Genomic DNA, 13,988 nt, shown 5'->3' with positions numbered 1-13,988 from the left:
ATGTATACATGTCTATATGAATACTCCTTCAACACGGATCCTGCTCTGGGTTGTCAATGACTGGGTAGGCACACAGTGGTTGTGTGTATGGATATGTTAGTGCTGCCCAGTTATAATTGTTATCTGGAGTAGGAGCGTTGATGGAGGACTAGTTGGTGTTACAAATTATTCAACTAATGCTATTTAATATTTACTGTATTGAATGAAGGTTCCAGTTTTTGATATTAATACATTTTGTAAAATTTATAAAATTTGATTATTTTCAAATGCAGTATACACACATGGGTTTCCATTTTGAAATATATTTTATATATACTGGTTACTATGTATAGAAAAAAAACATCAGCTGTATTTGTTTTACCTTAGTATTTTTAATTTTTTTTTAATTTAATTTTGCTTAGTTCAGAGATAGATAAAGACTATTAAGTATTAAGTATTAAGTACTATTTAATGTTCCAAGCCAGTGCTAATATGTTTATGTCTAAATCATAATTATGTTATTGTTTGAAATGTAAGTAATCCAAGGGAGAGGGCTTGTATAGGTATAGCCTGTTGCCCAATTCCCATTGAATCATTTGATTTAATAAAATATTTTGAAATGAAATGAAATGAAATATCTTCTGTTACATACGACAAATATATTTTTTTCTTTTTCTTACGTTCGAAAATTTCATTGAAATTAAAATTAAATTGAAATTTTATAACAAGCTAGCTGTGCATGGGTCATATGTATGGCCAACCCATATCCGCCATATTTCCTTTCCGAGTATTTTATTGTAAGTGTTGTATTTCAATTACGGTGTTACAATGGAAGGCCGTCGCGCAATGCTTAAAGCAAAATGCAAAACGAATTTAACATTATGCGAAAAGCATTTCGCATTTAGCATTGCGCGACAACGGCCTTCCATATGTAACAGATACATGTACATGTATTCATGTGTATTATATGGTTTTGATTTGATCATGGTCATCAGCACAAGACGTTGATATCTCGGAAATGTCATTAAGTACTCATATATATGTAACAGTTCTCCAGACGATTTTAAAGGAACGCTCAGGATGACTTTTATCATGATTGATTTTCTGTCCAAATAATTGGGAAATATAGACTACAAAGTCAAAAGGCAAGGGAATCACTATTACGGAGAATTGATACGAACAGCAGGCCATCCTAATTTGAGGGTCATCGAACCAAAGGAAGGAACGCATTAAAGACTAAGGAATGATCATCCAAATAATATTGCAATTATATTACAACAACCTATGAAAAGTTGAACAAGTCAGCGAAAACACCTACCTGTAAATCAGGTCATAACTCACCCCAAAGAGTTGAGAATATTGCAGATGGCCAACTTTTCGCCGACGGTTGTCATCCATAATTCTTTCGTTTTTGTTAGTCCTGGGTATTTCCGGTCTATTGCGTCGTTAGTGAGTACGGGGGATTTCGAACGGTTCGGACATTTTTTGCGGCTGCGAGCTGTTGACTGATAGCTGGTTGAATTAAACAGGGCCAGCTACAATAATGACCACCTTTCAGACGTAAGTTTAATCCGTTTAAAATAAACAAATACTAGATAAAGGGCTCGAAAGGCCACTATCTGTCACCTTGTACCCATTGCCCGAAATCGAACACTTTAATGTCTGTCTCGTCTTCTTTAAAAAAAAACAAAAAATAAAAAAACACTTATTATGTCTAAGTAACGAATAATAGCATGTATGCAGAGAGGTATAACTAAATTCCGTAATGACAATTCGACATATACATATCATTTATTTTAAAAGTTTGCCGAAGTCATGATTGTTAACACAAGTGCTGTTATATATTTTGATATAGTTAGCGCTTATCAACGAGGAAGTATTTACGTTCATGCAAATAACTACATTAAATATTAACAGACCAGGAAGATATGAGATTCCCTTTCAGGTATATAAGTGGCGTGCGGTGGTATTCGAGTTACTGCGGGGTCTACAGCCGACCATGGAGATAACACTTATCATCCTGGCTATAGCTGGATTCAGCTTCAGTGTTTGCTATGGGTAAGTATCGTCATTTTAAATATAGTTCTTTGTTAAAAATCATAATACTTATCATTTAGACAATTGGAACAAATTTATTTTTAATGTCCTATTAAACAATTTATGTTTTATTTACATCAGTGTAAGTAACAGGAGACCCTAAAACAGATTTCGTCAAAGCAATGTTTGTGGTGATTTTTTGTGAAACGAATAAGCCATTATGCTGAATTAGAATCAATATTGTAATACTATGAGTTAATTCGATATGGGTGCTTTGCTTTTTTTTTTAAAGTATATTTTTTGCCGCTTCTTGCACTTAAGTTGTTAAGATTTTTTTTCTCTGAAAAACTTTGATTTAGCGACAGATTTCTGTGAAAACATGCAGGAGTTTATGAAAAGAAACAAAAAGTAAATACGTCAAACGACGCAATGACATTAAATATCAGAAAGCGTACAAGTGTCATTATAACGTAAAATATTTCGTCCTGACAGATTTGAAGGTAAAATAACATTTTATCTTGTGATAACAATTTCCAAAGTCAAGATGATTGCGTTTCTGACATTGAAGGTATTTACTCTTTTTTCTAACTTTACATTTGCATGTATTTCTATTTTGTTTGTAAAACTCAATTTGATCTTAAAAAAACAAAACTTTATACAACTGTTTACTGTATACAGCTTTGAATTTGCGTTTTATAAAGGAAATTGATATTCGTACAGTGCCGAACTTGTGGGAGACAGGTCGGTCCGTTGAGATTGTTATTTATTGTTTACATTTTTATGTTACCGAGTGACTTGCACGCAAACATCTACACAAATCAGATGATCAGTCAGAGGTGTTTTCAATTTTATCATATTTTATTGAGTAAACAATAGAATCAAACAGCAGGCTAGACCTACATAAGTACGCTCATTATGTGACTTGACAAAACCAGAGATGAAACGATTAATAAGTAAATGATATAGCGGAGATAACCAGGTATGTTCCATTTATAAACATGTATAAATATTTAATCGAAATTTTGGGCTATACGATGCTCATATTAAAAGTCAATTAAATTTAGATAAAAATTCAGTGTACTTTGCGAGCATTGCCCTTATATACCCTTGCCCTGTTATTATATACCCCTGGCCTGTTATTATATACCCTTGCCCTGAAAATATATATACTTACTCTGTTATCATGAACCATTGGCCTGTTATTATATATTTCTGTCCTTTTATTATATATCCTTGTCCTGTTTTTGTATATTCATGCTCTGGTATTATATGTTCTTGCCCTTTTATTATGTATCTTTGTCCTGTTATTATATATCCTTGCCCTGTTATTATATGTCCTTGCTCTTATCTTATATACACTTTCCCTGTATTATATACCCATGGGCTGATAGTATATATTTTCCCTGTTATTATATATCACTGCTCTGATACAATATACCCTTGCCCTGTTATTATATATCCTTGCCCTATTATATATAACCTTGCCCTGATGTTATATACCCCTTACCTGTTATAATGTATATAATATGCTTTATTATTATATATCATTGCATTGTTGTTATCTATCTTTGCCTGGTTAATATATATCCTTGCCCTGTTATTATATACCCTTGCCCTGATAATATATATCCATGTCTTGTTATTATATACCCATGCCCTGTTATAATATACCTCTGCACTGTAATTATATAACCATACCCAGCTATTATATATCCTTGCCCTGTTATTATATACCCTTGCCCTGTTATTATATATCTTTGCCTTGATAGTATATACCCTTGCCCTGTTATTGTATATCCTTGCCCTGTTATTATATATCATTTCTTTGTTGTTATTTATCTTTGCCCTGTTATTATATATCGTTGCCCTGTTATTATATACCATTACCATGTTATTATATTGCCTTTCCTTGTTATTAAATATATTCGACCTGTTATTATATATCCTTGTCACGTTTTCCAATACCCGTGCTATGTTATTATATATCCATGTCTTGTTATTATATACACTTGCCCTGTTATAATATCCCATTGCCATGTTATTATATTGCCTTTCTTTGTTATTAAATATATTTGACCTGCTATTATATATACTTGTTACGTTATTAAATACCCTTGCCCTGCTATTATGTATCCATGTCTTGTCAATATGTACACTTGCCCCGTTATAATATATACCTCTGCACTGTTATTATATAACCTTATACAGCTATTATATATCCTTGCCCTGTTATTATATACCCTTGACCTTTTATTATATATCCTTTCCCTGGTAGTTTGTACCCTTGCCCTGTTATAAGATATCCTTGCCCTGTTATTATATATCATTGCATTGTTATTATATTGCCTTTCCTTGTTATAAAATAAATTCGGCCTGTTATTATATATCCTTGTCACGTTATCAAATACCCGTGCCCTGTTATTATATTTCCATGACTTGTTATTATATACCCATGGTTCATCATTATATATCCTTGCCCTGTTATTACATAGGCCTTTCCCTATTATTATATAATCTTGCCCTGTTATAATATACCCTTGCCCTGTTATTATATATCCTTGCCATGATATTTTATACACTTGCCCTGTTATTATATATCCTTGCCCTGTTCTTATATACCCTTGCCCTTCTATTATATATCCTTGCCCTGATAATATATACCCTTGCACTATTATTTTATACTCCTGTCCTGTTATTATAAACCCTTTTCCTGTAATTATATATCCTTGATCTGTTATTATATATCCTTTCCCTGTTATTATATATCCTTGGCCTGCTATTATATATTTATTTTCTGTTATTATGAACTATTTCCATGTTATTATATATTTCTGCCCTGTTATTATTTAACCTTGCCCTGTTATTTTATAACCTTGCCCTGTTATTATATATCCTTGGCCTGCTATTATATAATTATTTTTTGTTATTATGAACTATTTCCATGTTCATATATATTTCTGCCCTGTTATTATTTAACCTTGCCCTGTTATTATATAACCTTGCCCTGTTATTATATATCCTTGTCCTTATAGTATAAACCCTTGCCTTGTTATTATATATCGTTGCCCTGTTATTATATATCATTGCATTGTTGTTATTTATCTTTGTCCTGTTATTATATACCCTTGTCCTGTTATAATATATCCTTGCCCTGTTATTATATATCATTGTATTGTTTTTATTTATCTTTGTTCTGTTATGATATATCGTTGCCCTGTTATTATATGCCATTGCCATGTTATTATATTGCCTTTTCCTTGTTATAAAATATATTTGGACTGTTATTATATATACTTGTCACGTTATCAAATACCCGTACCCTGTCCATTTGCCTGTTATTATATGTTTCAGTCCTTTTATTTTATATCCTTTTCCTGATTTTTACATCCATGGACTGTTATTTTATGTCCTTGTCCGGTTATTATATAACCTTGCCCTGTTATGATATATCATTATCCTGTTAATATATATCCGTGTCCTTATATTATATACAATTATCCTGTTATACTATACCCATGGTCCATTATTATATGTCCTTGCCCTGTTATTATATGGTCCTGCCTTATTATTATATATCCTTGCCCTGATATTATATAGCCTTACCCTGTTATGATATAGCCTTACCCTGTTATTATATATCATTGCCCTGATATGATATACCCTTGCCCTGTTCTTATATATCCTTGACCTGTTATAATATATCCTTGCTCTGGTATTATTTAGCCTTTCCCTGTTATAACAATGTATATACATATACATATGCTTTGTTATTATATATCTCACCTGTTATTATCTATTATTGTCACGTTATTAAACACCCTTGCCCTGTTATCATATATATCAATGTCTTGTTATTATATACACTTGCCCTGTTGTAATATACCTCTGCACTGTTAATATATAGCCTTATCCAGCCGTTATATATCATTGCCCTGTTATTATATATCCTTGCCCTGATAGTATATACCCTTGCCCTGTTATAATATATCCTTGCTCTGTTATTATATAGCCTTTCCTTGTTATTATATACATATTCGTTGTTATTATATATCATTGCATTGTTGTTATTTATCTTTGGCCTGTTATTATGTATCCTTGCCCTGTTATTATATACCGTTGCCCTGTTTTCATATTGCCTTTCCTTGCTATTAAATTCCCCTGCCCTGTTATAATATACCTCTGCACTGTTATTATGTTGCCTTACCCTGTTATTATATATCCTTAACTTGTTATTATATACCATTGCCCTGTTATTATATATACTTGCCCTGTTATTATATACACTTTCTCTGCTATTATGAACCATTGCCCTGTTATTATATATTTCTGCCCTGTAATTATATATCCTTGCCCTATTTTTTATACATTCATGGTATAGTGTTATATATCCTTGCCCTGTTATCATATATCCGTGCCCTGTTATTATATATCCTTGCCCTCTTATCATATATACGTCCCCTTATATTATATACACTTTCCCTGGTATTATATACCCTTGGCCTGTTATTATATATCTTTGCCCTGTTATTATATTTTCTTGCCCTGTTATTATATTTTCTTGCACTGTTATTATATATCCTTGCCCTGTTATCATGTATCCTTGCCCATATATTATATACAGTTGCCCTGTTTTTATATACATGTACCCTTGTCCTGTTATTATAAACCATTGCCCAGTTATTAAATATCCTTGCCCTGTTATTATTTATCTTTGTCCTGTTATTATATATCGTTGCCCTGTTATTATATGCCATTGCCATGTTATTATATTGCCTTTCCTTGTTATAAAATATATTCGGCCTGTTATTATATATCCTTGTCACGTTATCAAATATCCGTGCCCTGTTATATATATACCTCTGCACTGTTATTATATAACCTTACCCAGATATTATATATCCTGGCCCTGCTGGTATATACCCTTTCCCTGTTATTATATATCCTTGCCCTGTTAATATATATCCTTCTCCTTATGTTATATACTATTACCCTGTTATATAATCTTGCCCTGTTTTAATATATATTTGCCCTGTTATTATATATCCTTACCCTGATATTATATATCCTTGCCCTGATACTATATACCTTGCCCTGTTATTATATACCCTTGCCCTTCTATTATATATCCTTGCCCTGAAAATATATATACTTACCCTGTTATTATGAACCATTGGCCTGTTATTATATATTTCAGTCCTTTTATTATATATCCTTTTCCCGATTTTTACATCCATGGACAGTTATTATACGTCCTTGCCCTGTTATAATATATCATTATCCTGTTAATAGATATTCTTATATTATATACAATTACCCTGTTATACTATACCCATGGTCTATTATTATATATCCTTGCCCTGTTATTATATGGTCCTGCCTTATTATTATATAATCTTGCCCTGTTATAATATACCTTGCCCTGTTATTATATATCCCTGCCCTGATAGTATATACCCTTACAGTGTTAGTATATACTCTTGCCCTGTTATTATAAACCCTTGTCCTCTAATTATGTATCCTTGATCTGTTATTATATAGCCTTACCCTGTTATTATATATCCTTGCCCTGATATTATATACCCTTGCCTTGTTATTATATTTCCTTGCCCTGTTATTAAATATCCTTGCCCTGATAGTATTTCCCTTGTCCTGTTATTATATATCCTTGACCTGTTATAATATATCCTTGCTCTGTCATTACTTAGCCTTTCCCTGTTATAATAATGTATATACAGTTGTGTGACCGCACAACGCACCAAAAATACCGTGCGCACACCGTGCATACATCGTTCACACACCGTCCGCACATCGTCCACACATGGTGCGCACAACTGGGCGATTTAACAATCGTTCGCCCGTTGTGCGCTTCTATCCGCACAACTGTGCGATTTGGTACGATTTGTTGATCAATAATACGGAATAAAAATATTACGGGCCTCTCGTATGCAATAATGTACACTGTATATACTAAATCGATACATTACTGTCATTTTTCATCCCAAAAATTAAGATTATGTACAATGTAAAACACAGCATACAGTGACCGTGACAGGCTGTCAAGAATGGATTCAGTTCAAAGGTAACAGAACAGGTAAATGAAAATTTGATAAGTGACCGGAGTTTTACCTGGCCTGTGCCTGACACATAGAGCTGCTATGTGATACCGTATGACCGTTATGAAAACACAACTGGACGTTGAGTATTTGTTATTTGTATTCGTTTTGATCTATAGCTCCCCTTCACCTGGTTTTCACACCTTGGCGATTTACGTAGGTTCCCCGGGCGGGGGAAAACTACGGTGCAGGTACAAAGTGGCTATGTTTACCTGTGTTGCCGAGACTGTGTTGTAATTTTACATGTGTCGATTAAGGTCGTTTAAAAAACACAGAAAACACCATTTCTAAATTGAAGAAAGTATAGACAGAAAGATAAGTTTATAGATGTAGCTAGAATATAGAAACATGCTAAAAGATCAAGTTTATATGTTTAAAAACCAAACCGTATATATTGTTAAGCCATTCCTCAATTAACACCAACCACGATTATTATCGCAGAACGTTCGTCGATCGTCCGCACAAATGTGCGCAAGCAATCATCGTCCATTTTTTTATCGTTCGCACTCCGTGCACACATCGTGCGCACACCGCACATCGTGTAACGTTGTGCGATCCCCCACCTGAAATATGCTTTGTTATTATATATTTGACCTGTTATTATATATCATTGTCACGTTATTAAACACCCTTGCCCAGTTATTATCTATATCATCGTCCTGTTATTATATACCCTTGCCCAGTTATTAAATATCCTTGCCCTTTTAATATTTAGCTTTGCCCTGTTATTATATATCGTTGCCCTGTTATTATATGCCATTGCCATGTTATTATATTGCCTTTCCTTGTTATAAAATATATTCGGCCTGTTATTATATATCCTTGTCACGTTATCAAATACCCGTGCCCTGTTATAATATACCTCTGCATTGTTATTATATAACCTTACCCGGCTATTATATATCCTTGCCCTGCTGGTATATACCCTTCCCTGTTATTATATATCCATGCCCTGTTAATATATATCCTTCTCCTTATGTTATATACTATGACCCTGTTATATAATCTTGCCTTGTTATAATATACCCTTGCCCTGTTATTATATATCCTTGCTCTGTTATTATATGCCCTTGTCCTTCTATTATATATCCTTGCCCTGATACTATATACCCTTGCACTGTTAGTATATACTCTTGTCCTGTAATTATATATCCTTTATCTGTTATTATATACCCCTTCCCTGTTATTATATATACTTGCCCTGTTATTATATATTGTTTTTCTGTTATTATATCCCCTTGCCCTGTTATTATTTAACCTTGCCCTGTTATTATATACCCTTGCCCTGGACATATATATACTTACCCTGTTATTATGAACCATTGGCCTGTAATTACATATTTCAGTCCTTTTATTATATATCCTTGTCCTGATTTTCACATCCATGGACAGTTATTATATGTCGTTGCCCTGTTATTATATAACCTTGCCCTGTTATAATATATCATTGCCCTGTTAATATATATCCTTGTCCTTATATTATATACAATTACCCTGTTATACTATACCCATGGTCCATTATTATATATCCTTGCCCTGTTATTATATACCCTTGCCCTGTTATAATATATCATTATCCTGTTAATATATATCCTTGTCCTTATATTATATACAATTACCCTGTTATACTATACCTATGGTCCATTATTATATATCCTTGTCCTGTTATTATATGGTCCTGCCTTATTATTATATAATCTTGCCCTGTTATAATATACCTTGCCCTGTTCTTATATATCCTTGCCCTGATAGTATATACCCTTGCACTGTTCGTGTATACTCTTGCCCTGTTATTAAAAACCCTTGCCCTGTAATTATGTATCCTTATTCTGTTATTATATAGCCTTGTCCTGTTATTATATATCCTTGCCCTGTTATTATATATCCTTGCCCTGTTATTATATACCCTTGTCCTGAAAATATATATACTTACCCCGTTATTATGAACCAATGGCCTGTTATTATATATTTCAGTCCTTTTATTATATATCCTTGTCCTGAGTTATACTATACCCATGGTCCATTATTATTATGTGTACGAAAACGAAGATGTTCGATAGCGATCCTTGTTGACATTGATGAATAAATAACTTTTAGGCTTGCGTTATCTCTATTTCGTTCTTATTACCATATTTGAACTGATTTATATGTATGCTATCTATTTGTGTAATGAATGTTTTATTTCTTAAATATTCTGAAGCGGGATTGTTGTGACCTGTGCATGGCTAGAAAAAAATGACGTGTATACGTACATTTGCATGTTAAATACTTCTGTGATATAAACACGTACTTATAAGATTATTTCCCTAAAAACTTTTAATTTATGGTGTTTATAGGACAGTATATGGAAAGTAAGACCATCGTAAAAACCAGTAAGATATTCTCATACCAGTGCTCGGTAATATAGGTCACATAAGTAATGACGATAGTATGGTTGGCACTGGATCCGAACAAACAAATGTCTGTTGGATGCATATTACTTAAATATGTATAATGGCAGTGAAATCATATTGACATTGCAGACAATTTTTTTTATCAAATTGTCGAGGCAATCCGACCATGTATCAATACAGAATCATGAATAATTACATATACACATAAATGATACAAAAGTACAGCTAATTGATATAGTAATTAAGAACAATCGTATTGATAATACAAGTGGTGCGAGCGAGATGAAACGGTTTCCAAAGAGGCCCCCAGAGAGGGGCCGTCAGGCAACTGCAACTTCTTACCGCATTATGAAACCAAGTTATATGATTTCTAAGTCCGTATTCAAACTTATTGAACAGTAATTATTCATCATTAGAAGTTAATTGCACACTTGCGAATATTCAGAATTTAGATTTATTTAGCTTTAAACATAAATGTGTTGCCAATAAAATTAAACAAGGGATGGGGCACAAGTTTTTACAGCCTTCTCCCGTCATACATTTACAATTAAATGTCAACAATGATAATAGGCATAAACATAAAGTAGATATATTTAAATATATATTGAATTTAGTACCGGAATGTGGCCGGTACAGATGGTACGTGTCTAAACACCTTCCCTACACCAAGGGACAAACCTTTCTGATTTTTTTTATATGTTGCCGGGGCAGAGGAGGCCGGGTATTCATATTAGCACTAATTTAAATCTTGCATGTAAAAACAAAAATAATCGTTTAATTCAGCAATATAATTAAATCATACCATTTTATTGAACCCGGTAATATTATAAATTATGTAAATCCACGGACTTCGATAACACGTATCTCGGTGACCCAGAAAATACGCCGTGGGCCATCACAACAGTTATCCCTTGGAGGGCCTCATGGAAAAATCAAACTAACCAGTCACTTATCCCTTCCTTTCGCATAAACCACTGTATAATTATAGAAACACAAAGTAAACTCTCTCCAATACATGCCCATTAACATATTAAACTAAGTTCATCTGTGTTCAAACTCAGACAAAGATACTAGCGAGCTTAATAGTTTTAGATATTTATTCATAATATAAACAGCGCTAGCATTTCTGTCGATTCCATTTCAGCTTAACCGGCTATCCGGAAGAATACATGCACCGTACTAACTGCTACGGCAGTTATTTTATCCTTTGAATACTGCCCACCTGCAATAATGATTCCGTAACGTACTCCTTGCGCTATCTTTTGACCATGTGGCAACTTTTCGTTTCGTAGCTGACACGGTACAACACTTTTCTTTCGCTTACTTCCACGGCCAGTCATTTTGTTTACAAAGAAATGGTGTGCTATGCGCATGCGCCAGTAGAGGGAAATCCCTGAACAAAACGTTGGTCAGACAGGTAGAAATGCCGATGATTTTCTTAGATTTAATCATTCTTATGAATCTATTTCAGCCAAATCCGATCGTTATTTTCCATAAGGAGTCTCACTTGATATGTTTATGTAGTATTTGAAAAAAAGACAAAAAATAAAGTTACTTCACCGTGATGCCCCTTCAACGGGATATGAAGAAGTGAGGAGTGTATGCCATTTCGTTATGTAATTTGAAAGTTGTTGTTATTTACTTTGCTCTTGATTGTTCTTTACTGTTTGGCTGTCAGTATTTCATTTCTCCATATCAGGACGTGATATGACTTTGATTTGACCTAGATTTATATAGTGGATGTCGTCGATGAAACAGAAGACGCTCACACTTGTGAAACGCATGGTCGTGATATTCTTGTAATTTTGTATGGATGTCATGCTTTTCTTTCATTCTGTTATAGTTTGCCGTAGTTTTTCGATTTTTAGTTCAATGTATTCTTTTGGGAAGCTTTTGTTTTTACTAATTGTTTTATTCTTTACCAGATTTGTTAATTTACCTTTATATAGGAAACCTGTCAACCAAACTCGGTAACATTCATTTTATACAGAAAGGTCATCGGCCAAAAAGGCAAATTCATGTACGTATCTTCATCAAAATGCCATACACTGTTTTCCGGTATCTCGAAGAAGTTGTTTTTTCAGACCGTTTGATGTTACATCAAGGTCAATTTGAGTATAAATAAAAACCTTATATCAAGCAATGGGTTTGTATTTCAACACATAATCTATAAGTCACTAGTCCAAAAACAGGACGCTTCATTTGCTGGAAGCAACCGACTGCCAAGGAAATATCACTGGCTATCTGTATATGTATTCAATGAGGTATATGTTCACGAACACTTTCATTCCATGTGCCTTTACCCCTGAACAAATGAACATCGATTATATACCTCTACTGCCTTTACAAACATACCAGGATGGTTTATCAATATCAGGCCCCCTCTGGGAATTCCAGACATCAATTACCTGACAAAAGTGATAAAAAGAATATTGCTGGATTATCTTTTTTTCAATCATAATGGAGTGGATTGTCAATGTTGGATCTCTCCATGATCTAGAGGGTTTATTTACTATTGAATTTACAACGCACTTCATAATAATATTAATAATAATAATAATTCGAGGTTCATATATACCGCTTTATCATAACCTAGTTCGTAGGTCGTCTCAAAGCGGTTCACACATTGTTATCCGTGATTATAGGGTATTTGCAACCAGCCAATATCTTTCTCAACTCCATGGGGAGCATACAGCCGGTGCTACCATTTCGGCGCCTTTTCACAGATAGCATTCTACAGTTCTAGCAGAGCCCACCCACGAACTCATTTACAGCTGAGTAGAGTGGAACAAGCGGAGTAAAGTATCTTGCTCAAAGATACAACACAGTGCCGTGACGTGAGTCGAACTCGCGACCCTTGGTGCAAGTTTATTTTATCATCGCCCTAGAAAGTTCATAGATGACTGACTACTTCAATATCTCGACCGTGTTTTTCATGAAGTCGAAATCTTCGAAATAATGAAATGGTTAGGTCTGTCTGCAGTAACAATTTATACACAGCAGTCTAACTGTCATATTCTTAAGACAGTTTACAAGTGGTACCTGTTACTACGTATGTGTATGAATCAATCAGACAAATATGGTTCCGCTCACTTGTATGTATAGTATTGTAACGGTAAGCACGATTTTGATCAAAGATGTGTAGCACATGATTGCTCACTGCTGTACAGTTTTCCATAAGTAATCTCACAGTGTCTGTAATAGTTATTCCAGAAACTCGACATAACCTTGAATGGTTTTGTATTACACATGTTAACGCATAGATTCTCATTTGTTCTATGCAAGTTTGATTTGATCTGTTATTTTCTGTGATCTGTTTGTTTAATGCTTATAATAATATACAGCATTTGATATAGCCCCCTATGTAGCTAACATAAGCCACTCTAAATCGCTTGACAGTACATAGATATATATTGAATACAATTATCATATACAGTAATCAATACCAGTTTTGAGTAATTCTCAG

At 33.7% G+C, this 13,988-nt stretch overlaps 1 protein-coding gene across 1 annotated transcript in view; it reads left to right on the top strand.

Moving 5' to 3' along the window:
• The first annotated feature begins 1,966 nt into the window (after window positions 1-1,966).
• The window catches only part of LOC110456947, a 49,812-nt gene continuing 37,790 nt past the window's right edge, over window positions 1,967-13,988 (top strand). Inside the window, exon 1 of the mRNA XM_021508027.1 lies at window positions 1,967-2,037. Within this exon, the coding sequence (XP_021363702.1) occupies window positions 1,979-2,037 (59 nt within the window). The 5' untranslated portion in view covers window positions 1,967-1,978. The remainder of the gene's footprint in view (window positions 2,038-13,988) is intronic.

Source organism: Mizuhopecten yessoensis, unplaced genomic scaffold, assembly GCF_002113885.1.
Source record: "Mizuhopecten yessoensis strain PY_sf001 unplaced genomic scaffold, ASM211388v2 scaffold1063, whole genome shotgun sequence".
NCBI lineage: Eukaryota > Metazoa > Mollusca > Bivalvia > Pectinida > Pectinidae > Mizuhopecten > Mizuhopecten yessoensis.
The sequence above is the reverse complement of the archived record's forward strand: the minus strand, read 5'-3'. Positions and strand labels throughout refer to the sequence as shown.